The 16,809-nt window shown below is 38.9% G+C and overlaps 1 protein-coding gene across 1 annotated transcript in view; it reads right to left on the bottom strand.

The window, feature by feature from the left end:
• The window catches only part of tanc1b (tetratricopeptide repeat, ankyrin repeat and coiled-coil containing 1b), a 57,241-nt gene that overhangs the window by 32,228 nt on the left and 8,204 nt on the right, over positions 1 to 16,809 (bottom strand). The window contains exons 4-6 of the mRNA XM_037686150.1: positions 13,926 to 14,255; positions 2,687 to 2,809; positions 671 to 952 (exon numbers count right to left, since the gene is read on the bottom strand). Of these exons, the coding sequence (XP_037542078.1) occupies positions 671 to 952; positions 2,687 to 2,809; positions 13,926 to 14,255 (735 nt within the window). The remainder of the gene's footprint in view (positions 1 to 670; positions 953 to 2,686; positions 2,810 to 13,925; positions 14,256 to 16,809) is intronic.

Raw genomic sequence — 16,809 nt, 5'->3', positions numbered from 1 at the left:
TATATATATACTGTACTGTATATATACACACACACCAGATGAACAGAAGATGTGTCTTAAAAAATGAAATAAAATAATAAAACAGTAAGGACCTAACCTGAGAGTTGCATCATCTTTCAGCTGATCGTCTACTGAATGTTAAGTTTTCAGTTCATAACGCTTCACAAATGACCTTGTTGGAGCTAAAATTCTAAGCTTTTATCAATCAAACTGTGTTATCTTTGATATTTTCATAAAAATCCAATAAAAAGAAATAGCAACAAAAAAAAAAAAGCCTTTCTGACAGACGGCATTAAAAAAGTAACTAAAAAAAAAAATCTAATTTAAAGTTATTTCTTTGCTAATTTGTGGGTTTTGTGTCAACACATCACTGGTTCATCCTCAAAGTTAAGGAACTTTTTTATGCCTGAAGGCCTTAAAGCCTTGGATTTTAGCTGTGGCAGAGTTATGTGACAAAACAAACAAATACTATAAACAGAAAATGAGTGAAAAAGCAGCCAGTTTGACTAATCAAATAAAATATAATATTAGAAAATTAGAAAAACAGGTGGCATGTATACTGTTTTGGCAAAGTTTGTAAAGCAAATCAATTTAATTTGCTTAATACAAATTTACATTATTTATACAAACTGAAAAATTACATACAAATTAAAATACTAAAGCTAATTACTTTTAGGGGAGGCACTGGGGCTGTTGGAGGCGATCTGGCGCATGCGTCCTCCATGGCAGCTTAGCGCTACCAGCCGGGAGATAATGGCTGTCTTCCCATAGCCCACGCTGCCCAGCACCACTGCTCCCTGGCTCCCACTGGACTCGCTGGCCTTTAGGATATCTTCTAGCAGGTGAAAGAGCCAATCTCGCCCCACGAACACAGAGTCTGTGGTGATGCTGGGTACCTCAAACAGTAAGGGCTTGAGCATGATATCCACAGGTTTGTAGGGAGCGAAACGTGCTGCAGAAACAAAAAAAACCAGAACAGAATTTGTGATAAATATATTAGGCATTGAGCAGGTGGTCTTTTTTTAAAACAATAAAACTAAATTATTTTAAACAAATATAAAAAATGGGTGCATACATTATACATGAAAGGTTTTCTAGTCACTTTGACTTTCTTCAAGTGTTTGTTACTGAAAATGTATAACGGCTACTAACACAGACTCACATTGAATGAGATGCAGACAATGCAAATATAAATATTCAATGGTAATTTCTAATTATCTATAATGGCAAGAAATAAAGGTTAATTTTGCATGTTAACTTCCTTTTATCCACTTTCTGTAAAATCAAAAATAAAATGTATTATCCTCCCCTCTACATAAAAACACTGCTGAGAGCCAGTTGTAGCTTAACTAACAAAATCAATAACTTTATCCAAACAGAACTTATTTATCAGGTTTATTTGTGCTTAATTAGGCAGTTATTGACAACATCTTTATAAAGACCTCCTTTATGATGCCCTAGTTCATATCATTAAATATCTTGCCTATTCTGTAATCTGTGCTATTTTCTCCTGGTCTACTCTGACGTATGTGTCTCTCTTTCATATTCTTAAACCCAGCAGAAAAAGCTGAAATGAGCTAAAAAAAGTGGAATTAGCTGTAAAAGCTAAAATTAGCATAAAACAGCTAAATAGTAGCTGAAAGAGCAGAAATAGTTGAAACTAGCATAACAAGCTAAAATTAGCAGAAATAAATTAATTAGCCTGAAAGAAGCAGAAATTACCACGAAAAACTTGAATTTATCTGAAAACATCTGAAATTTGCTAAAAATGCTAAAATCTTTGCTTAAAAGGTAGAACAAGGTTAAATTAGCAGAAGGAAGTGGAGAGAGCAGTTTTTCCCAATTAGGCTGAAAGAAGCAGAAATTAGCAAAAAAAAAAAAAAAAAGTGGAAATTATCTGAAAAAAGCAGAAATTTGAAAAAAAAAACCAGCTGAATAGTAGCTAAAAAAAAAGCAGAGACAAGCTTAAGTTACCAGAAGGAAGTAGAGAGACAACACTTTTGCTGAATTAGGCTGAAAAAAGTTTAAATAAGTGCAAAATATGTGGAAATAGCTGAAAAAGCTCAAATTAGCATAACAGCTAAATAGTAGCTGAAATATCAGAAATAGTTTAAACTTGCAGAAATAAGCTGAAAGGAGCATGCCAAGTCAAAATTAGCAAAAATAAGTTAGAAGAAGCACAAAAATGTTGTAGATAGCAGAAATAAAGCAGAAAGGAGCACAAAACTGCTGGAAAAAAACAGCTGAAATTACAACAGATGAAAGTAGCTGAATTGTTTTTAAATTTGCACAAGGAAGCTGAAAGAAGCTGAAGCAGAACAAAATGTGAAAGGAGCAGTAAAAAGTTGTAAACAGATCTAAAGATTTTGAAGGATGTAAAATGAGCTCAGTTTTTCTATGGGGAAAAAAGTGACAGAAAAAACTAATTTTTTCAAAAAGCTAAAGTTGCACCAATACCAAAAGTCATAGCAGGATTGTCCTGAAAGAGCTGAATGTTTTGATATGATATGTTGAAATTTCACAGTAACTGTGGAACGAGAAAGACGCTGAAAAACGTACAGAAGAAAACTGGATCACAATAGTGTGAATGCTTCATAAACATTTACACAATAAACTGTGACTGTACCATAGCTGGTACAGTGTATACACAGTGTGTACAGTAAGACTGCATGACGGCACCAGTCACCTTTAGAGTCCTGAGGTGGCCGTCCTCCGGTGTTGTGCCACGGCAGGCGAATGGATGTCCGCAGGGGGGTGTTGCGCTGTTCATCGAGGAAGCTCAGATCTTCCAGCTTGGTGGAACTGGTCGCTGCAAACAAGGAAACAGAAACAAAACAAGTGACTCAGAAGTGTATAAAATCAACTGAACGAGACCAAAATATCAGACACGGGATTCATTTTTTGCTTCAGATGTACTCTCTCACTGAGAAAAAATGCGTGAAGGTGATGCAAGGCAGTATGCGTTGACATTTATCGCTTCCTAGAGGCAGTGTGTGCAAAAACCAGAAAGCTGTAGCAGAAGTAATAGCAGTAACCTAAAGTAAAGGCAGATGTACTTTGTTTTATTGCGATTTAATCTGACAGCTACACACAGGATAACCGTCAGGGGTCTATCCTTACAAGCACACCACTGGGCTGTACAGACAGAATAGAACTTCATTTCAGGAGCAGCAAGTCAAAGAATCATCCTGTTGCCAAGTCACAGCTGTAATATTTGATAATTCTGAGCATATTCCTCTCATTTAAACTCTACATTGTAGCATGGAATAAAACAGTAAAGCAGTAAACATTTAACTTTTCAATTAATCTTTTACCATCTTAAAGACCAAAAATCCACTTCACAACCCAAATGATAACTAAAACCAGATTTTATAAGAATTCTGTTTCATTTCGGAGCAAAAGTCTCACAGCAGGGGATGCTTTTAATCCCCTGAAACAGAAAACGCCTCCATCTGAACTTAACTGAAGATCAGCTTTTCGAAGAGCCAGTCATCACACAGCAATTCAGCTTGCGGTTTCAAGCATCGAACTGTTAATAGACTAAAGATGTGCGTTAACGCAACAAGGTCGCTTCTCCATTAACGCTTCATTTTTTTCACCCTGCTTCAGTCTCTGTTGGCCTTGCTGAAGAGCAGAATCAAAGGCTCCGTTTTCATCTTTTATCTGCCTCAAATGAGAGAGACTGTCACAAACATGGCACTCTTCACTTCCTCTTTCTCTCACTTGGTCGCTAACTTGCTCTGTGGAATGTCCCACTAATTAAACCTCGTCTGCTGGAGCTGCAACAGGAATAAAAGAAGTTACATTAGTTGCAATGGACTGAGTTTTCCTGTATAACTGCACTATTTTAATGCAATGCAAATTAAACACATGATAAACATACCATACAAAACAATTAGCTTGTGAGTTAAAAATAACACATACCTAAAAACTTAATTAAATTCAGCATTTGGTTGCAACCACTTACTTCCAGTAGCATGACCAGCAAGAAAAGTGTGAATTGCAAAAAGTCCTCCCTGCTCTTAGACATGGACATACATACCATATTTTCCGCCGTACATGTCGCACCGCCCTATAAGTCGAATCAGTCCAAATATGTCTAATAAAGTGGAAAAATCCATAAATACGTTGTTTCGCCATATACGTCACATTATTACACGTCACTGCTGACAACCCGGAAATGTGGGCCGGTGTTGTGCCAAAAATCAATTGGCTGCCAAATGGCAGCCGCAGGAGCATGCACAGAAGGACTTTAAGAAGAATTTAACAAGATTAACACTTATAAACAATTATTTGTTTGCTCGATATTATAGTAAAGGTGTGTCTCAGTATAACTTTTGCTTAACAAATGCACTTTGACAGTCAAGTCAGCTGCATTTCAAAACCCGATACGCGGAAGTGGGCATGCACAGAGGGGCGAGTTGCTGTGCATTTCTTCCAAATTTAACAAGATAACCACCTAAAAACAATTATTTGTTTGCTTAACTGTATAGTAAAGGTGTGTCTCAGTTGAAATTTTACTTAATAAATGCACTTCAATGGTCAAATTAGCTGCATATCGCCGGGGCAGCGCAGCAAAATGAAGCTAATTTGACGGTTGCTCCAAGCGAGCTGGACAAAGATGGAAGGCTATGGCAAGCCAATTGTGTCATTAATAGCCATTTTCACCTACTACATCACAAAACGGCATGGCATACTACTCGAGTGCCATCTAGCGGCTGAAAATGGTAGTATTCAATATTTTCAGTCAGAATGAATGAAAACGGTCATATTTCAGACAAAAATTGGTTTATAAATATGGGGGGAAAAAAAAAACATAAATATGTTGCTTTGGTGGCAGCATGGTGGCGCAACTGGTAGAGCTGCTGCCTCTCAGTGAGCAGGTCCCTGGTTCAACCCCCGGTCTTGGGGCCTTTCTGGGTGGAGTTTGCATGTTCTCTCCATGCATGCGTGGGTTTTCTCCAGGCAGTCCGGTTTCCTCCCACAGACCAAAAACATGCATGTTAGGCTGATTGGTAACTCTAAATTGTCCTTAGGTGTGAGTGAAAAAGTGAATGGTTGTTTGTCTCGTTTGTCTCTATGTGGCCCTGTGATGGACTTGCGACCCATCCAGGGTGTACCCCGCCCCTCGCACAGTGATTGCTGGACATGGGCACCGGCGACCCCCGTGACCCAAAATGGAATAAGCGGGTAAAGATAATGGATGGATGGATGGATAGATGGATGGATGGATGGATGGATGTTGCTTTGGCATATAAATCACAGGGCATGCAAATTATGAAAAAAAAAAGTGACTTATACAGTGAAAAATACAGTATACAAAAACAAGCAGTTTGTAGTTTTTTGGCCAAATCTTTGCAAAAATGCTCCTTGTGGATGAGCTTACCGAGGGTAGAAGAGCAACTCCTCCATCTTATTTCTCCCATGCAGACCCACTGGCAGCAGACTGCTCAGCTGCCCTCTTCCTTCTGCTCAGTCAGTCACAGCACCCACAACATTAGGCACATGCTAAATGAATGTGATGCCTTCCAAAAGAGCATCACCCTCCCTCACACTTGTGGCACACATGTGTGCATCATTTTTGACCATGTGCTGCATCCGCTGACAAGTTTTGCGAAGCAGGCAGCAAAGTGTCGAAAAAGCTTTTCAAAAATACAAAACTACAAGGAACTTTAAGCTTAACCTTCAGTCATGGACGTGCAAAACACGCCTTCAATCCACTATGAATTACTTGCGCATATACTATGAGTCCTTCTTTATTTTAAAGTCAAATTATCAACAATTATTTTGAGGAAAAGAAAACAACAACAACACAGTGTTCTTTCTTATCAGGACCACATTTAACCCCAAATCCTGCTCCTGTCCTCATTCTCTGAATTCCTTTCTGTTCCTGCACATCTCTGCTCATTGATAAAAGTTTCATGTGATACCTTGAAGTCTGAGCTTGCGTTGACTTTGAAGCTGTACAAATGTGTTAGGTTATATTCTGATGAAAAAGCAGCTCTTTTTTTTTTTCTCCTCGGGCAGGTTGGTTCTATGAAACCTTCTGTTCAGTGTTTCCCATGGCAGAATAAGAATGGGACTGACAAAACTCCAGAGCTGTGACCACTGCACCCTGAACTCCTCCAGTTGAATTCTCTCTTCCTCTTCGCCCCAATAAAGTGGAGAGGGGAAACCAAAATATATTTTTTTGCCTTTTCAAGTAGTGAGTTACACTGAAGCCACTGTAATATATAGTCCAGCATCAGGGTAAAAAGACTGGTTTAAAAGTCTAATTCTGTTGTTGGTGTATAAAAACAAGGCAAAATATTAGTTCACGTTAACACAGATGGAAGTCTGAGTCCCTGCTGTGATAAAGCTGGAGGCAGCAGGAGCTAATTTAGACTGTGGTAATTACCACAGTCTAATGCTGAAATAAATGCACCAATATTATTTTCTAAAGATCACAAAGTTTAGACAGTAACAGTTTAAAAAAAAAAAAAACCGCCTCAACACATCATTTAAATGAACAGTTATGAGTTTTATATGAGACTATTGGAATTATTTTCGTTTTTGTTGTTTTGTTTTACACATTTCTTTTATCATCATGAAGGCTCCTTCTGTTCCAACCATGTTTCAGTAGTTCCCAGTTTATAAGTCACTGTTGGGATGTTTGGAATAATAGTCACTTAGATCACATTAATTATTGACCCATCCATCCAACCTGTGTGTTGCTTTGATGGTTGTGAAACTGCCTGGGAAAAAAAGCCAAGTCGGCATCACCCATGCTATCCATTCCATTAATATCTATCTTCTGTTTATCTCTAGTTAGGTCACAAAGGAAGCATGTCCAGAAGGGAAACCCCAACATTTCTGTCCAGTGACACTCCCCAGCTCCTCCAGGGGGATCCCAACACATTCCCAGGCCAGAGAGGATAAATAATCCCTCCGATGAATTATGGGCCTCCCTTGGGGTCTCCTACCAGGATGTGCTTGACAAATCTTTGAAGGGAGGTACCCAGGAGGCAACCTAATCAAAAGCCCAAACCAACACAGCTGACTCCTTTCAATGCTGAGGAGCAGCAACCTGGAAAATTGAGTTCCTCTCCCGATCTCTAAAGCTGAGCCCGGTCGTACTGCGAAGGAAATTCATTTCAGCTGCTTGAATCACAGATCTTACAAAATTCAAGGTGGCACAGCTGGTAAAGCTGTAGCCTCTCAGCAAGAAGGTTGCTGGTTCAAATCCCAGCACGGGACCTTTCTGGGTGGAGTTTGCATGTTCTCTCTGTGCATGCATGAGTTTTCTTCGGGAACCCCGGTTTCCTCTCACAGACCAAAAACATGCATGTTAGGCTGATTGGTAACTCTAAATTGTCCCTTGGTGTGAGTGAGAGAATGAATGTTTGTTTCTCTCTATGTGTCCCTGTGATGAACTTGGACCTGTCCAGGGTATCCCCTTTCTCTCGCATAGTGATAACTGGATATGGGCACCAGTGACCCCGCGACCCAAAAAGTGGGTAAAGATAATGTATGGATGGAGAATCCATACATCATGATCATGGATAAGGGCTTGAACATAAATTAACTAGAAAATTTGGAGCTTTGACTTCCAGCACAGCTCTTCTTCACCTCAACCGACTGGAGCAACATCCTTATTACTGCAGATTAAGTCCCATTTCATTGCCTTTACCTTTTGCTCCATATTGTCATCATGTGTGACCAAGACTCCCAAACTATTTTAATTCCTCTCCATGTTTAGGGTTGTTTTCCTGCTTAATGTAGAGCTTCCTTCACTCTTCTTTCAAACCAATTGTCTTCTTTGTCCAAAATGTGCACATTATTTTCTTCAAAATAATATCATAAGATGTAGGGGGTCAACAAGTCGTGACCTAAAGAGCTGGCTCTCTAGTGTTGTGCCTTGTGTCTGTGTAGTATGCAAACATCTGAACACTTAACGCATACATAACACAGCTCCAGCTGTGTTTGGGTGTTGATACTCAGAATGAACCAGTTTAAGTCTGTTATGGTTTAAGTGCACATAAAGTTGTGTTCGTATTTCAACCAAAAGACTAAACTGTTCAGACTAAATCTGGTCTAAATTTAGCCGGAGATATTTAGAGATAAACAAGGGCACTTGATATGCATCATATGACACCACTGTGTTTTTGACTTAAGGAAACATCACATAACTGTGGCTGGCATTCAAAGGGAAACCAAACATGAGCTGATCAGTTTAACCCTCTTGTCCCAGGATGTCAACAGTAGGGTAGTGTCAATCAAATGGTTCTTTAGTGTCAGAGAACAGTAATCTAATATGTGGTTCCTTTAGGACCAGGCATTTAACAAACCCAGCTTGTCAATGGGGTTCCATCAAAAGAGGCTGCAAACTCAAATGATTGATCTATGAAATAGTTTTTTTTTTCTTCTTCTTTGTCCCGCTGTGACATAGACGCATCAAACAACTCTCTGAAAGTGGACAGTTTGGAAGATGCCTCTGTGACCTTTTCAAAATATGCCAGAGGATATGAATAGCTTATCTGTTTTCTTTTCATTTTCACTTCAGTCTCTGAATGAAACTGATCAGTGTCTCTACATAAAGCAAACTCCGGATGTGAATTCCATGGCTCCCAGGAGACATCACAAACACTGATGACATGCAGTCTGAAAAGGAAGAAAATTAACAAAAAAAAAAATAAATAAATACAGCTAAAAGACCCTTCAGATATGACACAAGCTTTACAGCACATGAAACAAAATACCGGTACATAGTTTGCCTTGGAGCTCCAAAGCTGCAGCAAGTTGTTGCAACATATTTGATTTAAAAAGCTATTTTTGCTGCAGTAACGCACCAGCTAGACATGACTTTTTAATAGCTGTCTGACCTTTGCAAACATCTTTGATAAACAAACTGGATTCACACAGAGTAGGTGTAATTACTTTTATATTCTAATAAACATCTACATTCTGTAGTTGCCATGCTAATCCCCTTCAAATATGTGTTAAAGAAACAACATGTCCAAAAGTCCAGCTGTTAATTCTCTACAGACTTTAGTGAGAGCACAATCAAATGAAAAATCTCAGAGGCATTATTTTTGAAGAGGCATGCTCGGAGCAAGAGTAGTATCAGTGGAGCACACACACATTCAGAATATAATATACCTGCGTGTGTGCCTTACATCAAAACACCTCTCAGCACAAAGCAGTGATTGAGAAGGTAGCCATCGGTAGCTACACACCACAGATGCATTACATCATCCAGAAAAATATTTTAGTCTACTCAACTGGGCAACCCAGGCAGTTCAAACAAAGACTTCAAAAAAAATTAAGATGATTTTTTTTTTACAAAAACTAATATGACTCTTACATTTAATGGCAAGTTTTTTTATTTATTAAAAGAGCCTAATTAACAGAACACTATCTGAAATGTTATTACTAACATATAAAGTAAACCATATGATCCATAGGGGCGACACACAAACTCCCAGTTTGAAATGAGAAACCCTCTTGTTGTGTGTGAACAGAGCCTACTACACTGTCAGCTGATATTTGCATAAACCATCATAAAATTTCATCATAATATTGTCTTTTCACTTTCACAGCATTGGTTTAGAAAAGCTTATTTAACTGCTATGGCATGAATAAAGATTCTTTTTTTTAATCAATCAAAATGTCACTCAATCTTTATGTACTACCTCCTTTTCGAGTTGAAGGGTGGGGGTGTCTCTGGTGCTCATGTGCAGCAGTAACTGTGAGAGAGGGGACACCCTGGACAGGTCTCCAGTCCATCACAGGGACACACATAGAGACAAACGAGACAAACAAACCATTCACTCTCTCACTAACACCTAGGGACAATTTACAGTTACCAATCAGTCTAACATGTATGTTTTTGGTATGTGGGAGGAAACCGGAGTACCCGGAGAAAACCCACGGAAAGAAAAGGCAAACTCCGTCCAGGAAGGTTCCCAGGTCGGGATTTAATCTGGCAACCTTCTCACTGAGAGGCAGCAGCTCTACCAACTGCACCACCGTGCCACTCAGCAAAATGTTTATTAAAATTATGCATCTATAAAATTGTAACTATTACCAACTTAAACAGTAAAATTTAAGTGTATCATATAAATACTTATTTTCTTTTGAATTTGATACTTTACTGAGATTAATGACAGTGGTTCTGTAAAACAGACTTATCAGAAATACCTATAAGCAAAATAAATAAATTGCACTTTTACTCAGAATTAAAAGCATTTGAAGGGTGTATCAAAACACGGAGATGCCCCTCAAAAAGTCAACTAAATACCTTGGACCACAGATACAACTTTGATCCTTTAATTCTGATAAAAGCTGTTCAGATAAATGGTTAATGAACATCCATAAAAAACTCTAAATATTGATTTATAAGAGAAGATAGTAATAAAATCTTAAAGTGAGTAGGCATCGGAATCTAGCCCCATCTGTTAAAGAAGGTTTTATGTGCTAATACTTTGTGCAACTTGCTTCAATCTGTGTGGTCTCCACAAAAACTTTAATTTGTCTTTGAACCCCACAGAGATTCAAAGACAAATAGACAAAGTACACTCGGTGTGTCTGAGCACCCGTTGCAAAAAATGCATATCAGCAAAATGCAGACATTAATCTGACATAACAAGGCACAGATGTTTGATTCCAGGTTACATGAATCAAGACAGAAATAATCATTTGTCCATTAAGAGGTCAGATTTTAAAACTCATATAGCAAAAGAATAACTCACAATGCAGAAGAAGTGTGCAAAATATTAAAAAGAGATACTCTGTCCACCTTCTGTACACTTCTTTGAGAACTAAGAAGGTACGGAAAGAAGTAGCCAAGTGCAGTGACTCAAATGCATTTGTTTCACTACTTTTCAAAACTTTAACTTTTAAAATTTAATTATCTAAAGTGTTCAGGTGTGTCTAAGCACAGTGCCAACGCGGGAAGACTTCTGTTATGATCTTAAAGGAGCTATTGTTGCAGCCCATCCATCTGGGAAGGGCTATAGGTGAAAAATAGAAAAGCTTCTAGACAGTTGCCAATTGTCTCAAGAGTGAACATTCCAAAAGGGCCACGCCAAGGTCAGATCACACAATGCACAAAGACATGGCTGGAAAAAATAGGAATAGTGGAAGCTGTCCTTGGTATTTACAAAAAAATGCATATATGTCAGGTCACTGAAGGAACGTCTGTGCCACAGACTGCCACAGACTGGCTGCTTGACTTAGATCCTCTGGCAGTTCTAGGCCTGGGGCATTTTCTCCAAATTTACTGTTTACTTGTCCTTCAGATATCTGCCCCCAACACCCCAAATTTTATTTGTTCCTTTTAGTGTCGAGGTGCAGAGTTTTCATTTGGTGCACCTTGTAAATGTCACAATTCAATTCAGTTTATTTATATAATGTCAAGTCACAACAGAAGTCATCTCATGGAACTGTACAGAAACATTCATATATATAAAAAAGTAAGTTAATAACGTTAATTATCTGAGGAGCAGACTGCTTTGAGTTTAAGTTAATCACAGACTCATCTTGAGCAAGCAAGAAGGCGACAGTGGAAAGGAAAAACTCCCTCATGAGGAAGAAACCTTTAGCAGAACCAGGCTCAGGACAAGCGGCCATCTGCTTCGACCGGCTGGGTTTGGTAGGAACAGATACACAATGGCAGGTCATGAATCACGTGTTAAGATAGAAATAGTATCCAATGAAAACTATTTAATTTTTAAAATTCATTTTAAGAAATGAGGTCAATTTGTCCTCCAGTAGTCTTAAGTCTATAGCAGCATAACAAGCCAACCCTAACTATAGGATTTATCAAAAAGGAAAGTCTTAAGTCCAGTCTTAAAAATGGACAATAAGGACAGAAACTGGAAATTGGTTCCACAAGAAAGGAGCCTGATAACTGAAAGATCTTCCTCCCATTCTGCTTTTGGAAACTATAGGAACCACAAGTAAACCTAAAGTCCAAGAGTGAAGTGCTCTGTTAGAAAAATATGGAACAATAAGATCTGTAATATAAGATGGAGCTAGGTTGTTGAGGGCTTTGTAGGTTAGAAGGAAGATTTTGAATTAAATTCTGGATTTGATACAGCTGCTCACATCATACCTTGAAGACAGCCAAGTCACAACGCGAAGGAAAGGGATATTTGTTAAACAATGTTTAGGCCATTATCATAAAACAATGGTTGGAATATAAAACAGTCATTGAAATAATAACTACCTCCACATTTATACTTGTCTCATGCTAAGAGAAAAAGTTCTACATCCTCCTCAGCTCAGCATGATCTTGGGAACCACTCAGATCTACTGTTAACAATTAGATCCCCAAAACAGACATAACACCTACCTGAGTTGATTTATTTAGCTATGACAAAATTCATTTTTCTACTTTGTGCACAGCTTCCTGATCTAAACAATAAAAAATGTTCTCAACAAAAAAGGCCAGTCAGATTTTTTATTAAATTATACTCAGTGTTTTGAATTACCTTTTAAACCTTTGGCCAGTTACAAAAGTGAACCAGTTTCTCCATTTCCCTGCACGGTTGTCAGAATGATCATAATCTCTCTACTGAATACAATTCCCTTGAGCGTTGGTTGAACAGAAGCGCTATTCCTGTCCCACCATGATGTCTTCAGTCTGGTTGGAACCATAAATGAAGCCATCTCCCCACGTCCTCAATGTCCTCTCCCATGGTTTTTGTCACACGGCGTAAAATCTAAGGTGTGAACCGCCAAGGTCCCCAGAGGGCAACGCTGCATAACTATGACATCAGCCCATAAAAAAAAAAAAAAAAAAAACGGCTGCACACATGAAAACAAGCACACACACACACTGCTAAACATTTCCTGGTCTGCTAGCTTTATGAGCCACTGTGCATCTAAGCAGTTAAAGTTTATGACACACAAAATAATAAATAAGATATATACAGCTTTGTTAAAAAGAAACAAACACTTCATTGACCCAGCAGGAGATGCAAGCTGGATTCTGCTGTTTTTAGCTTGGACATGTTTCTGTCTTGGCTAACAGTCTGACTTAACTTGTGTTTAGAATTTTTCCAAGTTCAAATCATCTTGAATCTCCATAACTTCTATGGTTAATTTTAGATGCACTCTTTCTTATAACATCTTTTTTGTGATTGCCTTTGAGAATGCAACCTCTTTTTCTACACAATCTATGCTCTCCCTAAGCAGTGCTTACCTTAAAGCTACACACACACTGGCGTGTTAGACAAATACTGGACTCATGCCCTTTGTGTTTATTCTGTTATTTCAAGTAGCTATTAAATCTTACCCGGAGCATGCAGAGTCAGCATGCAGTAAAATCATCACCCTGTGGTTACACGAGAGTTGTAGACTACACTGTTGGTGATTTCTTCTTCAGCCACACATAAGAATCCAATAACTGTCAGTGACTTTATGACCCCCGGGTGTACAACAGAGCACAAAGTAATAGCTTATAAATGCCAGTTCAACAATAAGGCCAAGGTCAAATGCAACGGCAGCAAAACCTGAAGACGAGGGAGACCCAGGAATGGAAATAAGGAGGGGGCATAAAAGGAGAAGGGGGTACTGAGTTATATCAACAACTGTGACAGCTGTGTGGAGATGGTGAGCTGAACCACAACAGGGAGGTTCAAGGGCAGGAATGCAGAACTGATCAGCCAAGCAGTGGCTTGTGTTCAGGTCTGACAGGGGCAGTCAGAGCTGAGGCACAATACGCAGCAGCTGCCTAATCCTAAACTTCTGGCCTGATAGCCAGCTGTGAAAAGCACAACTTGGACTTGTAAATCTCGTCATGCTCCTACCCTTCGGGGTTCGTCGTTAACCTCAACTAAAACAGCATGCCACTTGTCACATGTCCTTACCTTGAGACAAAATATTGAGCTGACAGGCAAAGAAATTCAGACAAGATGGTCGTGAGAGCTCATGCTTCTTACCAGCGACAGAGTTCGGTCTCGGCATCATGAGAGACGACGACTGCGACGGGTATTGGCTTGGTCCCTCGGGTGAGTGACCTGGAAGTCGTGAAGACCCCGAAGTTCCCGCTGATATGTAGGGCGGCTTCTGCTGGTGGTCTGTCCTAGAAGGAGTGTCAGCTGGTGTTGTTGTGGCGCTGCTGGAGTCTTCTTCCACCACAGGGGAGCACGTGTCGGCCCGGACACTCTGCGCCAGGCCATGGCGCCCGCTGCTTCTTAGACTGCCATCTTTACTCCACTCAAGGCTGGAGCCGCTGCGGTCGTCATTCTCCGAAGAACTAGTGATGGTGGCTAAACGATAACAAGGAGGGAAAGAAGCAGGGAATATTAAAGCAATTATTTCAGTGTGATATAAAACTTGTCTTTATCATTCTTAATCTTTTGTGATGAACTTAATGAAAGTGAATAACTAATTTTCCTCATTACCCTTATCAACAGTGTTAGAAGCTCAATTTAAATTTACAGCGACAGTCTTCTTGCACTGATAAATAACTTGGAAATATTGCAGCTTAGATTTGTGGGATTTGTTGAAGGAATTCACTTAGAGCCTTTTTTTTAACCCTCTAATTTTCAAGAATTTGGAGTATACAGTCAAAACAACAATTAGACGATGTACAAATATAAATTTGTTTACACCCAAACATGCAAAAATAACACAAAAGAATAGTTAAAAACTCATAAATTTCCTGTTCAGACAGATGTTTTGTTTAAATGAGAGTAAGTCCACTAATCCTTCCTGGGGCGATCTAACAGTAATCCATGCTGAGTGGAGAGCTGACAAGCAGATAGATAGGAAACTATTAATACAGCCTGAGCGCTACAACAGATCGACCACCTGGTCGCGTTCAGACACACTGCTAATCTGGATTTCATTACACTGCGCCACATTGCATCATCATTAATAAAACAAACACTCTGGACCTTGTGACTCCAGTGCAGTTTATCACTGTAAACATGGAGTCATTCATGCAAACACCTAAATCTAACTGAGCTCTGGACATCTATTTAAAATAATCCACATTGAGAAAGTTAAAGCAATTGATTGGTTAAACTGTAGGTTCAGACAAGAAGACGTTACTTGTTCAAATCTTGGTGTATCTGGCTTTAGATGTGTTTAAAAGAATTACGTAGAATCAGAAATTTAAGTCTGTTTCAAATATTTCTCTACGTGCCCTATCCAGCTGTTTCGTGGATTTTTATTTGTTTGTTTTTTTAAACAAGCTTTTAATGGAGCACAAAGTTTAATTAATGTGCTTTTCAAACCAAAGTCCGGGTGAACACTTCAAAGAACGGGAAGTATTAATCACAGACAGGAATCCTACTTGTGCAGCACAGCTTTGTCGTTTCTTTTCTGAACCACGTTTTTCCAGGCAGGAGGGACGAGCTGTTGTAGCACCGTGGTTCATTATCGAACACATTCAACTCCCTCAAAAAACAGTAAAGCTGTTTTGTACAGTCCTCAACATTAAAGTTTAAATGATACACTTTCTTCACACTCTTTCTCCTTTAATGTTATTTTGTAACAATTTCTAATAGATGAAGATCTTCTGACACTTGTGGATCAACACTGCAGCTTTACCTCAAACGATTAATTTTGATTTGCATCACAGCCTCAGAGCTGGAATATACTATATCACAGTTTTCATAAATTATTCACAAGCTTGCAGAGGTTTTGCTTTGGGGGAATGCAGGGCACTGAATGACTCATGACAATCAGATTGATCAACACTGGAGTGTTGAATGTTTGGGATACGTAACTCAGGTAATATATTTATAATTACTACAGAGCTATCATTTCATTTTCTTTATAAATATATACTGTGTATAAATAAATATATATACTGTGTATAAATAAATAAATAAATAAATAAATAAATAAATAAATATACATACAGTAGTCCCTTGCTAATTCGTGGTTCGTTTTTTTCGCTGACTTTATCGCGGTTTTTTAAAACAAGATTGGACATGACACACAACTGGTTGTTTGATGGATGAGCCGCATGATCAGCATGGAATTTTTTATATAAAATGAATCGCTGCACATGTGTGCAGTCCACACTGAAGGAGAAACTTCCTCTGGCAGCTCCTCCTCCCTCCTCTGTCAATCTCCGTTCTGCAGTGGAGAAGTGGGCGTGGCCGAGAGGCTGCATTCGGCACAGATGTCATGAAATCATGACATGCTGTGTTCTTTTAGAGCATTTAGAGTTTAGAAGCATTGTTTGGAATATTGCAAGAGTGTGGGAATGGTTTAAAATGCCTTTTATATATATATATATGTATATATAGGGGCAGGGTACACCCTGGACAGGTCGCAAGTCCATCACAGGGCCACATAGAAACAAACGAGACACACTCACACCTAGGCACAATTTAGTTACCAATCAGCCTAACATGCATGTTTTGGTCTGTGGGAGGAAACTGGAGTACCCAGAGAAAACCCACGCATGCACGGACAGAACATGCAAACTCCACCAAGAAAGGCCACCGGACATATGTTCTTCTTAGAAAGATGTTACTCAATACCTGTAGGGTGTGTAACACGGTGCCGTCAGTCATTTGTGACTCTGTCAGACTTATAGAGGTTGAATTGCATTTGTACTTGTATACTAAAATAAACTACCTTACTTACTTACTAACTTACTACTTGTACTACTATTCCTACTTGGCGGTTTTTCATTTATTGCAGGGCTCCAGGGTATGGATCCCATGATAAGCAATGGACTAATGTATATATATGCAGTATATATATATATATACACATATAGCTACTGTCACTGCATTGTGCACTTTGACTTGCCTTTACGTTATAGATGTAGTAACCATATTTCAGCTTAATTAATAGAAA

Source organism: Nematolebias whitei, chromosome 13 (genome assembly GCF_014905685.2).
Source record: "Nematolebias whitei isolate Nwh7 chromosome 13, NemWhi1, whole genome shotgun sequence".
NCBI classification, from domain to species: domain Eukaryota; kingdom Metazoa; phylum Chordata; class Actinopteri; order Cyprinodontiformes; family Rivulidae; genus Nematolebias; species Nematolebias whitei.
Note: the sequence above shows the minus strand (reverse complement) of the source record. Positions and strands in the feature narration are given on the sequence as shown.